Source organism: Cebus imitator, unplaced genomic scaffold (assembly GCF_001604975.1).
Source record: "Cebus imitator isolate Cc_AM_T3 unplaced genomic scaffold, Cebus_imitator-1.0 Scaffold48, whole genome shotgun sequence".
NCBI lineage: Eukaryota > Metazoa > Chordata > Mammalia > Primates > Cebidae > Cebus > Cebus imitator.
Window position 1 is genome coordinate 8,744,006 of NW_016107363.1, and position 25,335 is coordinate 8,769,340.

Sequence of the window (25,335 nt, forward strand, 5' to 3'; positions counted from 1 at the left end):
TTTTAAGGAGACAGTCTTTCTCTGTCTCCCAGGCTGTAGAGTACAGTGATGTGATCATAGCTCACTGCAACCTCAAACTCCTGGGCTCAGGGGATCCTCCCACCTCAGCCTTCCAAGTAGTTAGGACTATAGGAATCTGCCACCATACCTAGCAAATTTTTTTGAATTTTATTTTTTGCAGAGATGGAATTTCATTATGTTACCAAGGCTGATCTTGAACTCCTGGGCTTAAGCAATCCTCTTGCCTTGGTTTTCCAAAGTGCTGGGATTACAGGTATGAGCTACTGTGTTCAGCCTGTCCTCTCTCTTATAAGCACATTGGACATCACTGGATTGGGCCTAGTTGGGTAATCTGGGATTATCTCATCCTGAGAGCCTTAATTATGTCTGAAAATACCTTTTTTTCAAATAAAGTCAATCCATGAATTCTGGATGGATAGATCTTCTTTTGTAGGGTGATGAGGGGAGGAAGGGGCACTATTCAACTCACTACACACTGCTTTTTAGTTCTATTCTTTTACTCTTCAAAAAAATCTTTATATGAATACCTACTGTATGTTGGGCATTTGTTATGTGCTAGGGATATAGCAGTGAACAAAACAGGTTGATTTACTTGTCTTTAGCGACCTTATGGCATGATGGAAAATGTAGACACTAAAGCAATGAATGATTTGATGAGAGCTGATGGCTACCTTATTGGATGATCTTCCCAAACTAATTAACCTCCCTGAGTCCCAGTTTATTAGTAGCCCTGTCTAACTCAGCAAAAAAGTTATGAAGACCAAATGGGACCATAAGTGTAGAAATGTCCTTAACCTGGCTATTTTATTGCCACATGTTTACTCATGCTGTCCCTATGAGACCCAGTGTTTGGGCTGTGGGATTTGGCTTCTAGATTCAAACCAATCACAAGGTTCTAGACCTTGGGCAAGTGATTTAAACTCTCTAGGTCTCAGGTTTCTCAGTTGCAAAATGGGGATAATAATAGTACTTGCCTCATCAGTTTCTTGTCATGATGAAAATGAGCTCATGCATTGGCAGTTAAAAAAAAACTATGCATAAGTTCTTCTTATACAATTAATGCATGTTCATTTTAGGCAATTTGGAAAGTACAGATTTACAAGAAAGAAACTTAAAAATTACTCACGATCATCCCTACAACTAATTTCTGGTAATATTTTGATACCCTTTTTTTTTTTGAGACTGAGTCTTGCTCTGTCACCCAGGCTGGAGTGCAGTGGCATGATCTTGGCTTACTACAGCCTCTGACTCCTGGGTTCAAATGATTCTCCTGCCTCAGCCTCCTGAGTAGCTGGGATTACAGGCATTTGCCACCACTCCTGGCTAATTTTTGTATTTTTAATAGAGATGGGATTTCACCATTTTGGCCAGGCTGGTCTTGAACTCCTGACCTCAAGTGATCCACCTGCCTTGGCCTCTCAAAGTGCTGGGATTACAATGTGAGCCACTGCACCCAGCCACATTTTGATATATAATTTTTAAGTCATTTTTTCACACAGTTTATAATTTTTTATTAAACAAGGAATGCACACTGTTTTCTAAATTACTCTTTTTGTTTAACCTATTTTGGACATTTCCCGGTATTAGTGAATTTTCTTTCCCAGCATCATTAATATAGGCTGCCAATCTATCATATACCAGTTTTGTAAATTGATTAAATAGTTATATACAAATGGGAGTCAAAATGGGCTAGTTTATGGGCAGTGCAGCTCAATGAATTCCTCTGCCTTTGGGACCCTTTTCATTGGGATGATTGCTGGCTTTAGTGGTACTACTTAGTGGGAGACCTATGGAAAACTGATGCCTATTGTCAAATCAGTGTGTTTTTTGTGGACTTGGTTAAGGTCTGCCAGGATTCCAGTATCTAAAGATCTTCAGTTCCCCATTGGGCCATTACTGAGGCCAGAGGGTCACCTTCTTCAGGCTTAGCTCCATTCCAAGACCCCACTGCCCCTCTCAATGAAGAGAATTCACCTGGTTCAGGTAACACAATATCAAGGCCATCTTATATGATTCCTTTTTGCCTGGGACCCAGCCTGAGCCTCATGTAATAGAAAACATGGTCTCTGTGGTCAGGGAGGCCTGGGTTTAAATCATATCAGCTGCTCACCAACCCTGTGAGTTAAGTAAAATTTTATGAATTCTCTGATCCTCAGTTTTCTCAGCTGTTAAGTGGGGAGGATAATAATATGCCCCACAGAGGATTGGTATAAGGGTTGCTTTAAACTTCTTCTGGAACACTATAGAATAGAAATAAATGGGCAGAATATAAATGAGATTATGTACATTATTTCCCATGAAGTTATTTTACTTATTTAATAAACATTTATCTCATTCTTACTATGTGCTAGTCCCTATTACAACTATTAACTTCATTTTAAACATGGGTGGAACTTAAAGAAGTTAACTAAATTTAGCAAACAGTGGGGAGTGTCAACCATGGGTGGGATACTGTGGAGTCATGTTAGGGAGCAGAGTGCCACATTCTGCCTGACCCTCCCAGAGATCATGTGGGAGACAACTTATATTCATGCATAAAGAATGTTGGAAAAATGTAGGTAATAATGGCTAAGAGGAAAAGCTGGAGATTGAATATGAATTGTGTTATTTTAGGCCAGTCACTTAGCCTTCTCAGTTTCCTTGCTTGTAAAATGGGGAGAATTATGAAGATTAAAGGACATAGAACATGTATACTTAACATGTATCTGATACTTGGAAACTATTAATACCTAAAATATTGACTATAGTTATCAGCGTTCTAATGGAAATGAAAGCAAAGTACAGCATGGGAAGAAAGAATTAATACCTTTGTGCACAGGTGTGTGTGTGTGTGTGTGTGTGTGTGTGTGTGTGGCCTTTGCAGTACATGAGATTTGAACTCAAATGAGTTCATGAGTGAAGGGAATTTAATAGAAGGGACCTCCTAGGTAAGTGGGAACCTGGAGCCTGGGTGGGGGAGTGTATGTGGGTGAGTGTGACTGCAGTCAGGGGAACGTCAGTGCAGTTAACTGGCTGGGGATGAGATTGGAGAGTGATGTGCAATGTCTTTCTAGGAAATGATTTTCTGTCCTGGGTTTGAGACAACACTGCACCTTATTTCATCTACCTGCCCATCTGTTCATCCTTCCTTCATCTGAGCACTTAGGCAAGTCATTTCATCTCTCTGGGCCTTACTCCTTTCATCTGTAAAATGAGGTTAATTGCACGACCTCATGGAGTTGTGGGTGAAGGTTGTGTGAGAGAGGCCATGAAGAGGACCTAAATCAGCTCCGGCATAGAGAGGACACTTGGCAATGGATATTAGGTGCAGTTATTTCAGCTGTGTGCCAGAGGGTATGCTGTGTGCTGGGGAGCTAGGTCAGAGGCTCATTCAATTTGCAGTGTACCTCCTCCAGTGTAGTACCTGGCTCAGGACTCCATACCTCGTGCTCCAGGAATGAGACCTGGCATGTTTTCCCTGGACCCTCTGAGAGCCACAGCTCTGCCCTGGGTTTCCTTCCCACTACCTGCTTGCCTGCCTCTGGCTACCAGCTTGTCTAGCAAGATCTCTTCCAGAGCCTTCCCGTGGCCAGTTCTGCCTGTACCTGGACTCCATCTGTGGCCTTCTGCTCAGGTTGCCTCTCACTGTTACACTTTGCCAAAGGGACCACCTGGCATCTTGGAGCAACCTCTCCTTGTGGCTATTCCTGGTGCCCTGTCAGGATATATGCCCCTTTTCTAGCACTCTGCTCTTCCTGCATAGACTTACCTTGATGCCCTCTGAGCTCCAGGCTGTTATGAGGATGTTAGCTTTTCACTCAGGTTATACTATTAAATAAATGTTAAAATAGCTAATGCTTTGTCGGGTGCAGTGGTTCACACCTGTAATTCCAGCAATTTGGGAGGCCAAGGTGGGAGAATCTCGTGAATCCAGGAGCTTAAGAACAGCCTAGGCAACACGATGAGACCCCATCTCTACAAAATAAATAAATAAATAAGCTGGATGTGGTGGTGTGCATCTGTGGTCCCAGCCTCTTGGGATGCTGAGGGGGGAGGATCACTTGAACCCAGGAGTTCGAGACCAGCCTGGTCAACTTAGCAAGACCTCGTCTCTACAAAAAAAATTAAAAAAAAATTAGCAGGGCATGATGGCATATACCCATAGTCCCAGCTTACTGGGGAGACTAAGGTGGGGGGATCGCTTGAGCACAGGGAGGTTGAGGCCGCCGTGAGCTATGATTGCACCTCTACACTCTAGCCTGGGCAACCAAGTAAGACCCTGTCTTAAAAAATAGGCAGATAGCTAACACTTACTGAACGATGTTCCAGATACTCTCCTGGCACCACTGCTGGCTGGCTTTACATCTAGTAACCACTTCATTCTCATAGCCCATTGAGGTGGGTGCAGCTGTCATCCCCATTTACAGATAAGGCTGTGAGCCACAAAAAGGGCTAGCACCCTGCCCAAGATTTCACAGCTTATTGATGGCAGAGCCGGAAGAGGTTTGCCAACCAAATGCTTAAAAGTCAATAATTATACTTACACGTTTTATAGGAGGCAGGGACTACTGTTACCAGAGATGTGAAAAAATTCCACAATCCCTAATTACATTTCATTTTTTAGATGCAGCCTTTAGGGATCCCTTTCTAGCAGCCTTAACAATTTTGTTGCTTAGCCTCATACTTGAGGCCTGGCTAAAGCCTCATATTCATGCTAAAGGTGAGCCGTTTTGAACTACAAAACTCACTAATGCCACCAGTCTCAGTCTTTAGGCTTGCATATGTCACTTATGTCAGTCCTTTTGCTTCAGTTTTACTCTGATTTTAATAAAATAATAGGGGCAAATGCAATTAAAGATTCCAGAGCTGCTTAGATCTGGCTGCAGAAATTAGATGGTGAGGTTTTTGAGCAGGTGGAGGGTTGGTTTGCAGAGAGCACTAGCGGGTTTTGTTCACCATCTGAAACCCTAAAGCTCTAATTGCATGCATGGATAATGGTTTAAAAGGCCCCATGTGTGGTGCCCGCAAGCCAAATGTTGGAAAGTTCCACAGGGGATGCCAAGAACCACCCTCACAGAAGGCAGTTCTCTAGGTGGATTGGCCCAGACTTGTTCATTGTGAGCCTCTTGATAGAGAACCCCTTACCTTGTCCCACATGTTTATGGACACATCATTTCTGATTCAGGAGCATCTTGGCTTGATGCAGAACAGCATCATTCACAGCTGTTCAAATGGCTGACCAGATTTTCAGCTGCTTGAGTAGACCCTGAAGGATGGACTCAACAGATCCTGCTGTTGTCAGGCTGCGTGTGGAATGACCAATTCTTGACACTACATTTTACGACAATTAGAAGCTGAAGCTTTTCCAGAGAAGGGTCGTCAGGATGGTTCTTATTTGAGCTCTTGCATTCTATGAAGAATGGTTGAATGACCTGGAGGTATCTCATGTAAAGAAGAAAAGTCCTTAGAAGAGAGTGATGTCTGGCTTCCCATACTTGGAGAACCATCTTATGAAGAAAGAAATAGATTTAGTCTGTTATGCTGTGTAGATGTCAGAAGCTTGATTCATCTTTGGAGAACGACAGATGTAAGCCCAAACCTCAGCTTTGCTTTCCAGTGGTCTGGTCTTGGGCTGCTCCATTATCCTCTTCATGGTTCTGGTTTCCTCCTGAAAACTGAGGATCAGATTGGTACTTACCTCCTAAGTTTGGGGTGTGGGTTAAATGAGATATTTCATGGCAAGTTGTTAGCACAGTGCTTAGTGCATGGCAAGACCTTGCTGAATGGCCAGTGTAGATATTATTAAATTCTGTATAAAAAAGAGCTAGACCAAAGAGGGGAGAGTCAGAAGGAACAGATTTTGACTTAATATGTATAAGGAGAGAACTCTCCAACTATCTGAGCTGTGTCATGGAGGCATGACTGCCCCAATCTGAAATATTTCAGGCTTCAGCCCAGTGACCCCCATCAGGGATGTGAAGGGATTCAGGCTGGGAGAGAGAAGCTGGACCAGCTTGTTCTCATGGTGCTTTCCAGTGCTGTGAGCCTTCAGCATTTTATACTATAAGGCTTCATTATAGACAAGTGTTTAATATGAAAGTCTGCAGCGAAAGAAAGACCATGCCCTTTTCTATAAAAATGTCACTACCACCACCGCTGCCACCATCACCACCACCACTACTGTGTTCCTTCATGGTCTGAAGTGACGCACGTGTCTCCAGCCAGGGAAGTTGTCTGCGTAGGAGCCGCCCTCTGCTCCTGCGATCTGCAGCCATCTGGACTGTGGGAGTGTGCAGGGAACACGCTGTTGATTCATATGCCATCCCCTGCTGGCATCTCTAAAATGGGCCCTCTGGCTGGAGCTGTGAAACAGCCAGACCCTCCCTCTCCCACGCCTTCTCCAAGTACTCGAGAGAGAAAGGGTTGTGAGGGAAGATGTGTAAAGATCCAGGAATGTGGAATGATGTTTGGGTGGTTCCTGAGGGCAACTGGATGGAGAGCCAGAGGCTTTCTTCAATCCAGTTTTAGAATCTGGGACTCAAAATATGATGCCCAGAAGGATGGCTCTCAAGTTGTGCTTGGAGGAGCCTTGGAATTCCAAGAAGACACCTCGGGGATTCTTGCAGTGGACTTAGTGGATGGGCATCAGGCCCCTTCCTCCCCTGTCACCCCGTTCATCAGAGCAGATCTACTTCTTTCCTCTTCCTGTTCCCTCTGCCTGGACCACGCTCCCTACAAGTGTTTGCATGTTGGTTCCTGCTCGTCCTTCAGGTCTTGGTTTGAATGTCATCTCCTTTGGGGAACCTTCCCTGACTGCTAGCTTAAAGCTAGAGGGGGATGGTGAGAGGGTAAGATAAAGTACCTTAATTGGTACTGCACTTTGGGCTAGCAAGCTGACATTTACACCACGTGGTTCGGGAGGCAGACCTCAGGTGGATCCTATGATTCCCTTTCCCATCGTTCTCTATCTCAGCATCTTCTCATTGCTGTTGTTTGCACTTATTATATATATGTATAATTTTTAACTTGTTTATTTACATATTTCTGACTGCTGTCTTTAACAGATAGTAAGCCTCATGATGGCAGGGGCCATTCTGTCTTAATCCCTTCCTGTCTGCCAGACCTATCGCAGTGTCTAACAAATAGTAGATGCTTAATTAATTTTAGTGTGTGTGCATGCATCTCATTTGGGACAAAACAAGCTTGAAGGCTTATACTGCTAAAATTTTAAAACCACTTACCTAAAACAAGAATAATGGAATCCTATCGTATTCCCTCCATGCTGGTTCAGACAAAATCTGGAGTTCTGTATACAACTTCTGAATCATAGATTGTAATAGATGCTCACTTTGCCCAATCCAGACCCCTAGCAACCCTTTTGCCTGGTAGATAAGCCCATCCTCCACTGGCTGTGAGGGTTGTTGCCACCAGCTCATACTTGTGAACTTTCCTGGAAGTGTGCCTTTCATGACTAGAATTGCCAAAACTTTTTCCTGTCCAGAAGTGCTAGGGAGCCCACAGGCAGTGGCTGACTGGAGCACGGGTACAGAAGCCTGGCCCCCTTGCCTCAGGGGGAGCAGACTCTGCAGCATAGCTTACTCTCCACAGCTCCTCACAAGTCCAGGCTCAGGCTAGATTTCCTGTACAACACCCTTGCTTAACTTCCCTGTCTTCTCTATACAGCATCTTTCTTTCCCTTAAAGCTTTCCTGAAGAGCTCTCTCTCAATAAACTACTTGCATAAAAGTCCCTGTCTCGGGCTCTGCCTCTCAGGAATTCAATCTGAGACATAGAAGTAGACTAAGGTAAGTGACCCAGGGGTTGCTAAAAGCACCTGATACTGTGCCATGTAAGAAACAGTAGGACTGGCTGGGTGGGGTGCCTCATGCCTATAATCCCAGCTCTTTGGGAGGCCACATCACCAGAGGTCAGGAGTTCGAAACCAGCCTGGCCAACACAGTGAAACTCTGTCTCCACTAAAAATACAAAAATTAGCTGGATGTGGTGGCAGGTACCTGTAAGTCCAGGTACTCAGGAGGCTGAGACAGGAGAATTGCTTGAACCCGGGAGGCAGAGGTTGCAGTGAGCCGAGATTGTGCCACTGCACTCCAGCCTGGGTGACAAAAGTGAACCTCTGTTTTGGAAAAAAAAAAGAAAAGAAATAGTAGGACCCTGTAATAAGAAAGACTTTGGACTTGGAAACTGTTACCATGGGAGATGAACCTGATTTGTTCTTTATGCCCTTGAATGAGCAGAACAAAGACTAATGTATATAATGTATAGAAGTTTCAGGGGAATTTATTTCCTCTCAATATAGAAAAAAAACCTGTCCAACAGGGGAGTACAAAGGTTAGTGAGAGATTAACCATTCAATATTAGTTTTCTATTGCAACCATGACAAATTACCACATATTTAGCAGCTTAAACAATACATATTTATTAGCTCACAGGTCAGAAGTGTCCTGGTGTATCACAACTCAACTGGATGTTTGCTTCAAGTTCTACAGGGCCAAAATTAAAGCATCCTCAGGGCTGTGCTCTTTTTTAAAGGTTCTTGAGCTGAATGTGCTTTCAAATAATTTAGGTGGTTGGCCAAAGCCATTTCCAGCATTTGTAGAACCGAGGTCCTGATTTCCTTCTTGGCCATCAGCTGGAGACCATCCTGAGCCCTTAGAGGCTTCCTCTGGTCCTTGCATATGATGTAGCCCCTACATCTCAGAATCAGCAGTGACACACCAAATCCTTCTCACATGGAGGATCTCTCTGGCTTCCTCATCTGCTGCATCTCTCTCTGCCTCCAGTCAGAGAAAGTTCTCAGCTTTTAAAAGGTACATGTGATTAGATTGCACTCACTGAGATTATCCAGGATAATCTCCCTATTTTAATGTCTGTAATCTTAATTACAAATGCAAAGCCTCTTTTGCCATATAATGTAACATATTTGTAAGTTTTAGAAATAGAAAGTGGACTTCTTTTTTATTCTGCCCACTGCATTTCACCCTCTGACTCCCAAATATTCACATTCCTCCCAAATAAAAAATACATTCACCTCATCCCAAATCTCTAAAGATCTTATCCCATTGCAGCATCAACTCTGTCTAAAATCTCATCTAAATTTCATCAGTTCAAAAGTCCCATTGTCTAAATCACTTATATATGGATGAGGATTGGGTATAATCCATTAAGTACCACTCCTGGGGACACAGTTTCTCTCTTTTAGTGGGCCTGTGAAATGAAAGAAACAAGTTATCTGATCTCAACAGATAATGGTGGTAGAGGCATAGGACAGCAGTTACAGATGAATATATTTTTCAAATAGGCAACAAGGAAGGTAAGATGGAGGCACTGGTCCATTACAATTTTAAAATCCAGCTAGGAAATCCATTAGGTTTTAAAGGATGGGAATAATACTCTGTGGTTCTTGCCTCTGCACTCAAAGCCTGCAGCACCCAGTTTTTCCAGCTGCTCCCTTACCCCAATACCTACCAGGCCCAGCTTCTGAGATCAGATGAGATGAGGTGCATAGTCTGAGGTGAGCGACCAGGACACTGTGTCATGTAAGAAATAGAATAATAACTCTTTAGTAAGAAAAACTTTGGCCTGGAAAACTGTCATGGTGGGAGATTGGCCCAATTTGTTCTTTGTGTCCCCAAATGAGAGGGACATAGGCTAGTGCATATAAGGGTCAGGGAGGTGATTATTAGCTCAGAAATGGAGTCTAACAGAGGAGTGCAAAGCTGGCTGAAGATTAACCAGCCACATCTACTCTTCCATGAAATTTTCCAAAGCCATTCTTTCCTCATCAGGCCTGGATGCTTATTTTGCATTCTTTCTCATAGTATGTCATTCAAAACCAGTGGGTTTCTATCAGGGAACTGAGAAACAAACCATGAGTCAGATTTAGGGCCCTGTTAAAATACTAGAGAATGATGGGACCACAGACAGCAATATAAACCAATGTTATGTTAATAATATAAAAAGTAAGTTTAGACATCAGACCGTGCTTGTACTCGCAAGTCTTACCACCCTTGCAATCTCGGGCATGTTACTTAACTCTCCCAGTCTGAGTGGCTGCACCTTTTTTGTGGTGCAGTAAGTACTATGTGGTGGGAATACTGTGAAGAGCAAATCTGGCACTAGATGGGACACATGGGGCTTTACGTATGATAATCATTGTGTAAGTTATAGCTGCTGTTATTATTGTTGAAATGAACATTTGTGGTCTTGTATTCTGGGAAATATACTCCCTTTTCCATTAGACAATCAAGTTCCTTGAGACCTGGGATGGTGTATCATTTATCTTTGCTATCTCTGCATTGCTTAGCATGTGTTAGGTGGCCAATAATTATTGAACTAATTAACTAAATTTTATTGTTTCTCCCTATGACATTGCTAACACAACTGGCCAAATATTATAAGCTAACATTTCATTCCATTAATTTCTATTGTTCCCAGGACCATAGCATCTAAAGGACCAAGCAAATCCGTGAAAAAAGTCTTTAATGCAGATTCAGCAAAAGGAGCACATTATCCATTAAAACAAATTAAAGAAAAATGTACATGTACAGAGATTTTGATAGCATAGTTTTAGACTCCCAAATGTCAATTTTCTTGTGACAGCTGAAAAATAATTTACCAATAACTTTATACCATATTTAGATATTTCTATGGAAACTGCTTCCCTGTCTCTCTAGAATTTGAAGCCTTCTATGTAAGACCAATATCTTTATGGGAATCTACATGGCCTCATACATTCTGCCCCTTCCACAGCCCTTACCTCTTGGATCTCATCTCTCAGCATTCTCTCTACTCCAACAACCCTGGGAAACTTGCCGTTTCCCAGATCCTCTAGGCATGACATCACCCCTATTAAGAATGCATGCACTAGAACATAAGTTCCACCAAGGCAAGGATTCTCTGTGTGTCCCACCTGGCACACAGTGGGCTTTTGGTAAAAATTATTCAGTTAGACCCACTGGCAGTACATTAATGTCAAAGCACAGAACAAGGGGGCAGGGAAGGCATTTTGCCAGGCTGTCTTCTTTAATGTGCTGTCAGGAATACTAATAATCATTCAAGAGCAAAAAAAGTAATAAGGATTCATTTCACTGATTGATTGTGTACTGTGTGCCAGTCCATATACTTAGCCCAACTTCTCTACCCTATGAGATATCCATGACATCCATGGGGAAACCGAGTGTTAGAGAAAATCCAGTAAGTTGCCCAAGGTCATGTACCTAGTAGGTGGAGAGGACAGGATCTCCTGTAGAGGATGAATTTAAAGATTTTATGAGCTTTATTTTACAAATAGTGAGGTTTTATTTTTAACTTTTATTTTTAATTTCTTGCTTTATTATGTATGGACAAAGAATGTAGACTGTATATTAACTTCTGCCTTTTGGGATCCATCTAAGGTTTTCCTTGGTGGCCTGGTATGGGGTTAATATTTAAATATTCCATTGAGTCTTGAAATGGAGGTTGTGGGATCCAAACTTCAGTGTAATTATCCATGAATTCAGCTTTATTCTATTATTTAAATATTTTAGGTTATTATTTATAAATGCTTGATTGGTCAAATATTGAGAAGGATTTAAAATTTGAAAGTAATTGTGGATTTTTTTGGCCCCACTTCTGTGTGCCTAATCATGTTTGCCCTTTAAGTTTTAATATCTAATATGGGCATCAGTTGCAGCCAATTGCTGTTATGATAAAGTTCTTTCATTTTCAAATACTGAAGAAAAGAATGGGAAATAAGACTGAATCAAAGGAGTAGTAGAGAAGTACTTATAATGAAAAAAGCCCATTGAGGCGTCAACTTCAAATATCAACTTAAAGCCAAGTGGTGAAATGGGGGCAGTGTAGCGAGGCGATTAGGAGCAGTGGCTCTGGAGTCAGACTGCCTGGGATAAATTTCTGCAATACAGTTCAGTAGGTTTTCTCAGGCAAGTTAATAACTTCTCTGTTTCTGTTTCCTCAAGTGAAAAATGGTGATAATAAAGTCGTGATAATACCTACCTGGGGAGGTTATTTTGAGGATGGAACACATGAATATTCATTAAATACTTAAAAGACTGCCTAGTGCATAGCGATGTGTAAGTCACTGTTAGCTATTATCATCCTTCACAGCAGACTCCTTTTGGTCAAAAGTACTGTAGGACTTCAGGCTTATCCATACAGTGTCATTCGTTTCATTTAATCAATCCTCCCGTGTTTGTTTATTGAGCTCTTACTGTTGGCTAACTAACTGTGTTAGTTGCTGGGAGTGTAACGGGCATAGAGTATACTCCATGGTGTACACAGACATGGATTAATTTTATGAATTACTGTAAAATTGCAGCCATGTTCAATGACATGAAGGAAAAGTACACAATGCTATGAGAATGTATGTGAGGGTGTGGAATGTTAGATGAGTCTACAGGGTCAGCTGTTGACCTTCCTGTGATATATTTGCAATATATCGCTGCATAACAAATTATCCCAAATTTAATGGCTTAAAACAACAAACCTTTATTATCTCACAGATTCTGTAGGTAGGAATTTGAGAGTTGCTTAACTGGTAGTTTTGGCCCAGTGCCCCTCATGCGGCTGCAGTCAGGCCGCTGGACAGGGCTGCAGCCATCTGAAGGCTGGAATGGGAATGGGTGATTCACTTTCTTGATGGCTCATTTACATGGCTTTTGGCAGAAGGCCTCAGTTTCCCGTCACACAGGCCTCACTATAGGATGTGTTGATATCCTCATGACGTGGCAGCTGTCGTCCACCAAAACAAGTGATCCCAGAATATAAGCAAGAAAGAAGTCATGATTTCTTTTAAGCCTAGGCCTCAGAAGTCAAACACATCATTTCCACCATATTCTATTTGTTAGAAGTGAGTTACTGGGTCCAGTCCACAGTGAAGAAGAAGACATTTAGGCTCCACCTTATAAAGAGAATGTTGAAGAATTTGTGGACATATTTTAAACTACCCCCTGAGGAGTAACTCTTTTTCCTGAGATTGGCTAGTATGAGTTTTGAAGACATCCTAGACCAAGGGTTGACAAACTTTTCTATAAAGGGCTAGATAGTAACTATTTTCAGCTTTTCAGGGCCATATGTTCTCTGTCACAACTACTCAACTCTGTCATTGCAGCATGAAAGCAGCCATAAATAGTGTGGAAATCAATGGGCATAGCAGTGTTCCAATAAAACTATTTACCAGAAGAGGTGGTGGGCTAGACTTGACCTGTGGGCTGTTGTTTGATAATCTCTGTAGACAAAAGGAAATAAAGGGGTAGAGTATTATTTCAAATACAAATAACAGTATGCTTTAGAAAGAAGAGAATTATTGTGCATTTAAGATGCCTAAAACAGACTTGATTCTCCACTCTTCCATGTACTGGGAGGTTTATTAAAACAGTTTGTAATGGAAAAAAAGAGTAGAAAACACTTATTTATAGAATTACTTATTTAATATTATTGGTAAAGTTCGAAAATATAAATATGCAAAAAACAGCTGGTATTTCTGTAAGTTAAAAAAGCATGCTGTGTTGTTAGCTTTATATTATTTATGAGGACATACATATGTAATAAAAGCACAAAAACATNGGTTTATTAAAACAGTTTGTAATGGAAAAAAAGAGTAGAAAACACTTATTTATAGAATTACTTATTTAATATTATTGGTAAAGTTCGAAAATATATTTGTGCAATAGACAGCTGGTATTTCTGTAAGTTAAAAAAGCATGCTGTGTTGTTAGCTTTATATTATTTATGAGGACATACATATGTAATAAAAGCACAAAAACATACATGAAAAAGATAGACACCAACTTCTAGATGATGGTTATTCTCTAAAAGAATAGAGATGGGAAAGGCTGTGGGACTTCAACAATTTTAGAAAAATTTTTAATTGTGGTAAATATATATGATATAAAATTTACTGTTTTAACCACTTTTAAGCATATAGTTAAATAGTGTTAAGTGTATTCACATTGTTGTGCAGCCAATCTGTAGGGCTTTTTCATTTTGCAAAACTGAAACTCTATACCCATTACACAACTCCTCATTTCTGCCTATCACTGTCCCTGGAAAGCACCATTTCACTTTCTATTTTGATGAATTTGACTACTCTAGATATCTATCATAAGTGAGATCACACAGTATTTGTCTTCTGTGACTGGCTTATTTCACTTAACATAATGTCCTTGAGGTCTATCCATGTTGTAGGAGGCATTAAAATTTCTATCCTTTCTATGGCCAAATAATATTCCATTGTATGTATACATGTCATTTTCTTTATCATTCATTTATATGTGGACATTTGGGTTGCTTCTGCCTTTTGGTTATTGAGATAATGCAGCTATGAACTTGGTATATAAATCTAAAGCAGAGTTTTGACAAAATAAATGATTGGTTAAATAGCACATTGTGCAAATATAGTTACCTGAGGCTCTTCTCTCCTCCTGTTCTTCCACAGCACATTTTAGTTAGACTTTCACTCCTGCCATCCTCCAAACTGCTCTAGTTGAGGTCACTAATGACCTTGACTAAGTCCAGTGGTTAGTTCTCTGACTTCATCCTATTTATCTCTCAGTAGCAGTTGATATGATGGCCACTTTCTTATTATGGACACAGCTTCTCTTCTTACTTCACTGGCTGTCCTTCTCAGGCTTCTTTGCTACTTGCTCCTGACTTCCTGACCCCCCACTCTTAGAGTGCCCCTGTGCTCAGTCCTCTGATCTCTCTTCTCCTTTCTATGCTCAGTCCCTATTCATCTAGCTTTCAAATACTGTCTGTTCACTGATCCCAAAGTTGTCATCGTAGTTCTTACTTCTCCCGTCAACTCCAGACTCATCCGTTTAATCACCTACTTAGCATCTTCACTTAAATGTCTAATATCATTACAAACTTAACACATATAAAACCAAAACTCAGTTCCGGTAACTTCCACCTTTCCTTCCCAATCTTCCCTATCTTGGTAGTCCACTTCCATTCTTCCTGCTGTTCAGATAGAGAGCCTTGAAGCCATCTTTTACTTCTCTCTTTCTCCAGTCCTCAGGCAATCTATCCTGAAGCCAAGTCCACCTTATATTAAAAACATATCAACTTACTCTCCTTGCCTCCCCTCTGCTACCATGGTTCAAGGTTCTGTCATGTCTTGCTGGAATTATTTCAGTTACCTCTAACTAGCCCCAATGGGTCTGTCCTTAAGACCACCACCCTGAAACCATACTGCAATACAACATTGGAAGTAATCCTTTAAGAAAGTGCCTCATGTCATGGTTTTCTTTTTCTCAGACCTTCCATGTCTTCTCATTTTTCTCAGAGTAAAATCAATGTCCTCATGACACACTCCAAATGTGGAGCCTATCCTTTCATTCTCACCCACCCCTGCACTTCTTTGGCTCATCCCTTATGCAACTTCAGCCACACACTTAGCATTGACTGTTCCCTCTTCCTGAAGTATCTATACAGTTTGTTCCCTCATTTCCTTTAGATCAAGCTTGTCCAGTCAGTGTCCTGTGAGCTGCATGCCACCAGGTTGGCTTTGAATGTAGCCAACACAATGCCACCAGGATGGCTTTGAATGTAGCCCAACACAAATTCATAAGCTTTCTTAAAATATTATGAGATGTTTTTTGAGCTCATCAGCTATCATTAGTGTTAGCGTATTTTATGTGTGGCCCAAGACAATTCTTCTTCTTCCAGTGTGGCCCAGGAAAGCTGAAAGATTGGACACCCCTGCTTTAGATCTTTGCTTAAGTGTCCCTGACTACCCTATTGAAATTTGCAATTGATCCACACCTCCCTAGTATGTCCCATTCTACTTCTCTGATTTATTTTCCCTTATAACATTTATAACAAACTGATTTAGTCTCCTTTTAAAATTATTGTGTCTTTTCCTCCATTGGAATCTGGAATTAAAAAAAAAAAAAAGAAAACACCTATGAAGGCTGAGATATTGGTCTGTTTGGTTCACTGCTGTATTTCTTGTATCCCCTGTATCAAATTATTGATACAGGGGATCAATAATTGAACACCTGAATCTCCCATATCTTACGACTGATATGAGCTGATGTTTGAGATTATAGTGTTCCTTTCCTGTTGATTCCTCCAACTGGTGTTGGTCCATAATAGTGGCAATTTTAAAACAAGGCTTCAAATTCTTTGGCATTCCTTCCTTTAGGAAGCAGGCTTGTGAATGGTTCAACAGAGCATGACAGAAGTGGTGCTGTAGGACTTTCAAGGTTAGGTAATAAAAGACCATGTAGTTTCTCACTCATATGTGAGAAACTGACCTAGAATTCATGAGCATAATACAATGGTGGTCGTCTGATGCCATTAAGTTTGGGGTGGTTTGTTATACAGCGATAGATTTCCAGAACAATAATGGATAAGGGCCAGATAAAAATAGTAATTACCTTTGGAATGAAAGTTAAGTTTTTAGTTGTTTTTATTATTATTATTATTATTTGGTCTATTGAAAAAAGTATGTGGTGTGTGAACTTTATTCTGCCAGGTTCATCTTGGACGCTAGTGTCCATCCAGATTAACTCACTAGACTCTAGATTCTCATTAATGCCAAGAAGTATTATTTTGATGAACCACTTGAGATTTCATGCTCAAAATTCTAGGTTCTTCATATATTTCCATGCTAATCAGCTGAAAGAGCTAGCAATTTTGCACTAGCTAAAGCCAACCTTGTCATGAAATTACAGGAAAATATATAATGTGGGGTTGATATCATAGTGAGATATTAAATTTTGTGATGCTGCCAATTTTCTTCTCTTATTTTTTCTGTTGTTTTTAAAAGTGAGAATGGGTGGGACTAGAAATACCAGCCAGAGGTCCTCATTTCAGAATCAACTGTCTATTAAAAATCTGGATGTTCTTAGAGTTGGAAGAACATTAGAAACCTATTCATAAAGCTCCTGATTCTGCAGTCAGAGAGGGGAAGCAGCATACCCAAGGTCTCAGGCTGGACTGCAGGCTCCTGACTTTTGGCTTCTAGTACGGTGCTCGTGCCTCTCAATAAGTTGTTCTTAGTTCAAAGTCTGGTTCAAAGGTAAATTTCTAGGGTGCTGATATAGGCTCTGTGAACCAGCTGACATGGTGCACACCATTTTGCTTATATGTGCTTTTGTGTCCATTTCCAGAGAGAATCCACTCCTTGCATTTGATTTTTACAGAGATCTGTGACTCAGAAAAGTTTAAGTACCATTGCACTTCATGAAGTAATAATACTGTCATGAAAAACTATCACAATAAGGTAAATCTTACACTCATTCATACCTATGTGAGAGGACATCAAATGCTTCTGGGGAAATTCATTAGTTGTTGAGGATTAGTGTATGGTGGGTGCACCTCTCAGATGGTTAGGGGCAGTTGGAGCCTTCAGCAACCAATTTATCCTACTGTCTGTTTAGAAAACTTGGCAAGCAATCACACGTTAAAATCACTTTGGTGATTCAAAAGCAACAAATAATACAGGACTAATAAGGTATTATTTTGCCTTGCAGCCATTGCATTCTTAAAGCAGGGAGAGCTGGAATTTCTGTAGATAAACCCTGAAAGCTCCTAGGCTTAACGTAATAGAAATTTATTTTTATTTCATATAACCATGCAATGTAGGTCTTCATCAGCCTTTCAAATGATGTTTCAGAAGTGTGGGCTTCTTTTATCTTGAGGCTACACCATCTTCTTGGGTATTGAATTCCTTGACTTCTAGCCAGTAGATAGGAAAAGAGGGAGAGTTGAGGACTAGTTAGGAAGTTTTTATGGAAGTTGGTTGAATTGCTCATTTCTAACCACATCCCACTGGCCAGAAATAAGTCCCATGGCCCTATCTAGGTAGTGCTTGTGGGGCCTCCTACCAACAACTCTATACTATGAAAAAGGAGCACAAACCTTCTTTGGGCAACTGGTCCTCTGCCAGAGTGAGTATTATAATAATCCCAAATCTCAGAGATAGATGAAGTGTCTGAGATGGAATTTTCAGATGGTCCATGTAGTCTGGATATAGATTACAATTTTCATTTACCCAACACCTTAGGAATCAGGGTAATTCTCAGAATCTGTGAAGTCAGGATTGAAAAATACTGTAACTAAGAAAATTACAATTCTTTGGTAATTGGAGATTTTATTTTATTTTTAAAGGAGAGACACAGAAGGTAAGGGCCCAATCTGGATTTTGAGCTGGTTTATATTATAATTTGTATAACTGTAGCAAAGAGCACTTTGTTTCCATTTTTGCATAACTATTGTTACAGGTTTAGCTTTTTTATTGCATGTTCACTGTTGACAATGTTTTCATGTTTGGCAGAAATTACAACAGAACATGCCTTTACTCTGTGGTTTTTGTTTTCACTGTGTTGCTTAATTATTTCTTCATTATTTTTTCTTGTTTTATACAAGCTTAACCTTTCTCCTCAAGTTATAATTTTTATTCTGGAACTGGGAGTAGTTATGGTATGGAATTATTAAGAATTGTATTCCTGGCTTTTAAAAAGATGATTTTGATGCCACCTGGTATCAGAATGTATTTCATCTCCCACTTCCTACAGAGAAACTCTGACAAGTGACTTACTTTCTGTTTTCTTGTCTATTAGATTTTATTGGTCCAGTGAACTCCAGCAATCTTGGAAGTAATGTTGAGGACCAAGCAGATTTTTTCTTTGTGGAGGTTGAAATCTCATGAGATCCACCAATGCTGTGTTGGTACTGGATTGTAGTGACCCATAAAAACTGGAAAAAACCCAGCATACTGACTCCAGATTGATTAGAAACCTGTTCTAATAACTAATGCTACAAATTACATATACTAACTCACAAATAATTATATTAAAAACTCATAATTTCCTAATTTCTTGTTATACTTTACTATTATCTAAGCTCTTGAGGTTGTTACATATATTGTGTCTGTGTGGTAGAAAATACCATACAATGGGGGTGCTATTGTGTTTCTCTTCCCAAGTCTGCATTCAGGCATGCCACTTGGGTAGCTTGGTATTGACCATGGAGGGTGCAGGTTTTTAAATTTTCAGCAGCCCATTGGACTCACCATTTACAACATCTTCATTTGGTATTGCTGAGGCTTGAATGAGACAAGTAGTGCCAGGAACGTCATAGATGCTCAATAAAGGACAGCTGCCTTTAAGGTCATTCCTTCAGAAAACCTTTGCCATCTCCAGAGAGTAAAAATGATAGTGTTACCAGATGATTGCAGTCCAGTCTCTCTAGAGGGGCACAGGATCTCTTTCTGTTCCTCTATTTATAAAGGTTCGGTAATACTTGACTTCATCCCTTCCCAGGGATATGCTAGGGGGGGAAATATCCTAACTGATGTGAGAGCATTTTGAATAGTTAGGAAGCATAGTTCTCAAATTGGAGGTTGAGAAACAGCTTTGTACAGGGCTGCTGATTTGTGCCAGTGATGACTTTGAGAAGAAAATATTTTTTTCAGATGCCTGGTCCAGAGCTGGAGCATTAACTCCCCTGCACTGGTCTTTGGACATGTGCCCTAAGGTCCACCTGTAAGATTTCTTGGGCCACTGGCAAATATAATAAGAGCAGCATAACACGAGGTGTGCAAAAGATTGCCTGCTTATATTATCCTGGATAGGACTGTCTTTTGTTGTGGGTCGTGAGTGTTCTGACAGCTTTTACATTAACATGTTCTATCTTTTTGAAGTGACAGTCATAGTAGATGATAGTGGTAGAGGTAGAGTTAATTTTAAATGCCTTTATTTGCAGAAAGCTAGAAATGATATTGGTCCCCTTTTATAACTCCTTTTTTAAAAAAAAGTAAATGGGCTGGGTACAGTGGCTCACACCTGTAATCCCAGCACTTTGGGAGGACGAGGTGGGTGGATCACCTGAGGTCAGGAGTTTGAGACCAGCCTGGCTAACATGGTGAAACCCCATCTCTACTAAAGATACAAAATTAGCTGGATGTGGTGGCGCACAACTATAATCCCACCTACTTGGGAGTCTGAGGCAAGAGAATCTCTTGAACCCGAGAGGCAGAGGTTGCAGTGAGCCAAGATCGTGCCATTGCACTCCAGCCTGGGCAATAAGAGTGAAACTCCATCCCTCCTCCCCAAAAAAGTAAATGTTTGTGATCCAGTGGTTCTGAAAGTCTGGAACTACCCCTTGTTGACTCTAAACTGATTTTTGTGGAAGCAGAAGTATTGACAGAATTATTCCATAGGTGACCTGAATCAGCGGCATGGGTATGTGTGAGCAATTTTATTTACCCCTGCCATTGCCTGCTCTCCTAAAACTGTTGATAGTTAAGAAAATCAAAGTGTGATTTGAACACACATCGTTCTTGTCTCTTCTATTCTGCTAAAAAAACTTTTCAGTCTCAACAGAACTGTTACTTTGAGGAGAAGCATATAAAAAGTGACGCTTCAAGATAAAAATTTTAATTATGCTGTTTGTTTTTTACCTAAAGAAGTGTTCCTCCAGGAGTTTTTGGGTCCACTTCTGGCTTTAACAATTTTTTTCCCCCCTCTAACACTGTTGAAACTAATGCCAATTTTAATTTCTCGGCATCATGATACATAAATATATCACTCACAGATGTGATTTTAAACAAGGACTGAAACTGTAAATTTGGAAGCAAGAGATTCACAGGGTTTCATCAGATCATTCTCAAAAGTGACACATTTGTACTGAAATGGTTTTAAATTGCTCATTTCAAACCTACCTCGGTAGCAAAATGCCATGCGTGTGGCGGATTTGCAGCCACATTAGTCATTTTCTTTTCCTCTGTTTCCTTGCTGTGTTTTATTGGGAGCACAGAGTAATGTAATTTAGTAAATTATGATTTGATGTCTGGGCATCAGCCCCAGTGTTGAACAGTATTTGGACTATGATTACTTGCTGGCTTTGTCACAGTTGACATTAATTATTGATGGAAGTTTCAGAAATAGCGCATGTGCCAGGAGCTTTTCACCGGAACGCAGGCTCCAGGGAGGAGGGATGCTAAAGAGTGTGGGGGAAGAGGCACCTGTGGCTTGTTTATGTCTGTGCACAGAGAACCTGGACGCAGCAGCCTGTATAGTACCTGTGTAAAGGTCATGCTATAACGGAAGGATGAACCGTCAGGCTTATTTCTATCGTGTTCCTCCCCAGGAATTGCACCGAAGAAGCCAACTTCAGCCAGAGCCAGCCAAGACGAAGGCTCTCCAGACTGTCATTGAAATGAAGGTAGGAACTGTGCACTTTTGTCAGAAACAGTTATGCCTTGGGAGTTTGTTCTAACTTGATGGTGCCTAATATAAACGTGAAATGATCTTTGTGTTTTTCTCTAGGCACCCTGCTGGGTGCTTGAGCTCTGGATTATTTTTCTTCCTGGGCACATTTAATTTATTGGCCCTTTAACTAGGATGCCTTTTCTAGGCTAAAGAATAAAGGGCTCAAGTATCCATTGGTTGAAAGGAGCTGGGTTCCTTGCAGAGCATGTCTAATCCTAGGGAGGTTTTGTGTGTGTTTTAAAAGTAAAATTTTTAAGCTATAATAATTCTTTTCCTCCTATTCACATCATGATGAAAAGACACCTTTGAAAAATTAAGAGTTGGCAAAGGAAAGTTATTTTACATGGAGTGGTATTGTTAAATAATTAAAATTAAGCTATCAGCAAAATTTACTTTTCAAAAAATAATACTGTCTTGTGACACCAGTATTTTCTCCTAACCAAGACTGGAAGTAACAACACTTTACTAAATACTTGCAGAGTATCCTATTTAGTTGTGCAGGCATAGAGATACACTATTTAAAGGAATAGAGAAATCATTCTGAGAGGATTTAGGGCATTTAAGGAGTCATGAAGTAAATGAGCATGGCCAAGCCATGATCTATGATTAAGAAACTGATCTAAATGAAACTCAATTTCTTTGCTAGTATCTAGAAATTTGAAATCTTTTTATTTACAATTTTTGCCAGAAGGATGCAAATAGTAAAGTATTCATCTCTATAATAAATAATTCTTAATTTAATGTGTTCCATTAAGAAACAAAAAATTTATATCCAAGATGTTTGCAATCTGAAAATTTCACACTCAAGTTTAACACTCAGGGAGTTTGCTGGTCACCATGGGCCGGCAAGAGAATTCTAAAGCTTGCTGATAGAATAATGAGTCTTCTCTCCTTCTTGCAGCATATGATTTTGAATTATCTGTCCCCAAATTCCCAAGTTTTGAAGGAAAAGAAACTAGTATGAGCTCTTGAATTCTTGGCATGTACAATTCTGAGTAGGGATTGTTTTTTTCTATTCAATGTCAATTTCTTCATTCAAGTGGATTTTTGTGAAACTAATATAGGTCATTTGCTTTAAAACTATGTGTCCCTCAAATGAGGTTACATGAGTCAAGGCACTCATAATGTATTTGTAGCATATAGGTTTGAAAAATATCATTGAAGGAACCAAATGTCAATAGGATTAAAATATAATTATACTCTGGCTCATCAGTTGTTTTAAACGTATGTAATTTAAACATTTTGAAAAGAAACTGAACAGTCTACACTGGGGTACAGTAGGCCGGTAGTTCATAATTAAGAGTTTAATCCTCACTTCACATTGGAACCAAACCTGATACTTGGTCAAGGCTTAAAAAAAAAAAAAAAAAAAAAAAAAAGAGGAAAAATGAAAGACAAAAGGACAAAAGAGTTGATTTTTCTTTTTGCAAAGGGTGACTCAGTCCCCCTTCCACCCACCTCCACACCCACCTTCCCAGTCAGCGCAAATAGTAATGGAGAAGAGGATGTATGGTTTCCAAATCATAGTTTAAGAAAAAACAAAAAAGAGTGCGTTCCCAAGGCCTTTGGAAAAAACAGGAGAAACATCTCTGTTAATATAGTGGGTAGTTTCCTGGTAAATGTCTCCATACAAAGACAATTGGTACCTTTCTTCTGACTTTTGAAAGTAGAAAATCTGTTTGATCCTAGTTTGCTGTTTCTATCACTATATTTTATTATAAAACAAAAAATTATAAATAAAAAACTTACTTTGGCCTTCTACATGAGAAAGCAGAGAAACTTGAATTCTAGGGCAAATTTATATCCATATATTATTAGTAAATTGAGCCTAGAGTTCTCCTTTTATGAATGCCAATGTTGCTGATTTGTAGGCATAAGGCATTTGTATTTGTAGGACAAATGAAGATCAATATATTTTTCAGGAAACTGATCCTCAAGTTTTTCTGTTGTCTTTTTGGATGCCTGTTAACTTACAGAAGCACTGCCTTCTGTCTTGTCAACAAAGAAGTCTGGGTCCCATTAGCATCTATCCTCAACATACCTAAATTGAGTTATGGAGGCAGCTGGTGGAGGGTCATCTCAGCCATGTGGATAGCTCATGCTGGAGGCTGTGATCTCATCTGATTTTGTACATTACACCCCTATGAAATTGGTGGGGATATTAGAAATTCATATTGTACAGGCTTTAGAGTTGACTATCAAGTCGAACTGACCCTTAAGCCTAGTGAGTAGAACTTGAGACCCTGTTGTATTTTAGTACTGGTTAAACATCAGTCTCATCTAGTGCCTTGATATAATTTAAAATTAAGAAGAGATTTCTTAGTCTAAATTGACCCTGTAGTTTTAGGGAGATTAGATGAATTAGGCTGAGGGATTATCCCTATGTGTTTCTTGCATCTTAGAGGTACTAAGGGTGAGCTTCAGAATCCCCCATTGTCCCCACATAGACACTTTGCATAAACTTGCAAAAGACATTTGTTGTGAAAATCTGAAATTTTGCCTAACTTCAAGCACTATTTAGAACCACAGTCTGGTAGTTTTAGATGTTTGTGTACCTGCTCTGGACTTTGGAGTTGTGAAAATATGTTTCTCTGGGATGAACTTTGGGGAATATCATCTGTCTGCACCAAACTGGGGCCAGTTCACTTGAAGACATCACATCCACTGCCAGCCAATTGAGCCTGGGGGCTGAAGTCACCTGAATGAACATGAAAATGAAAGGAAGCAAAGTGTATAAAGTTGCTTGTGATTTATCTTCTTGCAGGAAGCTTCAGGTTTTAATTTTGATCCTGATTTGGTCTGGCAGGTATGTTCCAAGTTTGCACTTAGAACATTGTGTGTATTTCTTGGAAAATTAGTTTCTTGTAGGTATTGCAGTGCTCCTCCTTCTCTTGCTTTTGTGTCTAAAGATTCTTTACTAAGCTCCTCTTTTCTGCTTTTGTGGGTAACTGTCAATAAGAATGGCAGTTGAAAGGCTTGTTTTCTCTTTTCCCTTTCTTTAATGCTAATTCCTTTGAAAGAATGTGTAACTTATTTTTATTATAAATTTGATGTGGCATAAACATGATGTCCAACAGTTTTACTTTCTTGGGTCATTCATAAAGCCTTTTTTTTTTTTTTAAGAAAATGAATGACAGTAATGGCAGTTTTTGTCAAATAATCTCAAACCCCTTTTTCATTGTTAGCTAAAACTTTTAAGTGAAGGAAAATCTATTTCAAAGTGGCTAAAGGCAAAAGGAACTTTATTGGAAAAAAATTTACTGGAAAAAAACAGGGGTATTGCTTCAGGCACAGCTTGATTCAGAGACTCAAAAGATATTAGCATATCCCATTTTCTCTCATTCCATCTCTTATCTTGTCTTCCTTCTCTGCCTTCCCCAAAAAATCAAGATGAGAGAGTGGGAGAGAGGGTTTGGATTGCCCTTCCTGTTGCCTATTGCTTATCTTGTCTTCCTTCATGTGAGCTCTATTTTCAGGCAACCTCTTCCTGCCTGTCTGAGCAAATGGCTACAGAAACTCCAAAAATCACAAATGGAAGGGCAGGGAGAATGTTGTGTTTTTTGAAAAATATAAAAACTCAACCCTTAGAGTAATAATAATTACTGAGATGACACAGAAAACTTCACTCCAAACAGCAGCTGAGATGGAAAAGAAACTACATGGAGTTCTCTAGATCTCATTTGCTTAATACATTAAATGATATTCTTGGGAAAAACAAACGTTTTGCTAGTATAGCAGAAACTATCAGATTTTCAGCAGAATTTATCAAAGACATATATATGAGTGACATAAGGGTTTTAGTAAAAGTTCCAGAAAATGTACTTGATTTGGTTAATTTGTTAACTAAAGTGGATTAAGAAGCCAGAGGCATTATGTGACTATGGAGCAGTGTTTCTGTGGTAATTGAAGTGAGGATTGTGCGTATGTAGCTTTCCAGTCCCATGGCCAGCGAGGGCACTTGTGTACCTTGAGTTGTTCCTCTTGAGTGACATTTGTCCCCACCAGGCTTTTTTTCTTATTGGAACTAAGTAGTAAACAAAGCAAGACTGAGATCCACTAAGTTGCTGAAGTTTAAGTGGTACTAATGGTCAAAGAAG

At 39.9% G+C, this 25,335-nt stretch overlaps 1 protein-coding gene across 1 annotated transcript in view; it reads left to right on the plus strand.

The window, feature by feature from the left end:
- Nucleotides 1-25,335, plus strand: part of ERC2 (ELKS/RAB6-interacting/CAST family member 2) — a gene marked incomplete at its 3' end in the record, with an annotated part of 493,154 nt that overhangs the window by 273,562 nt on the left and 194,257 nt on the right. Inside the window, exon 5 of the mRNA XM_037738120.1 lies at nucleotides 21,117-21,191. Coding sequence (XP_037594048.1) covers nucleotides 21,117-21,191 — 75 coding nt within the window. The remainder of the gene's footprint in view (nucleotides 1-21,116; nucleotides 21,192-25,335) is intronic.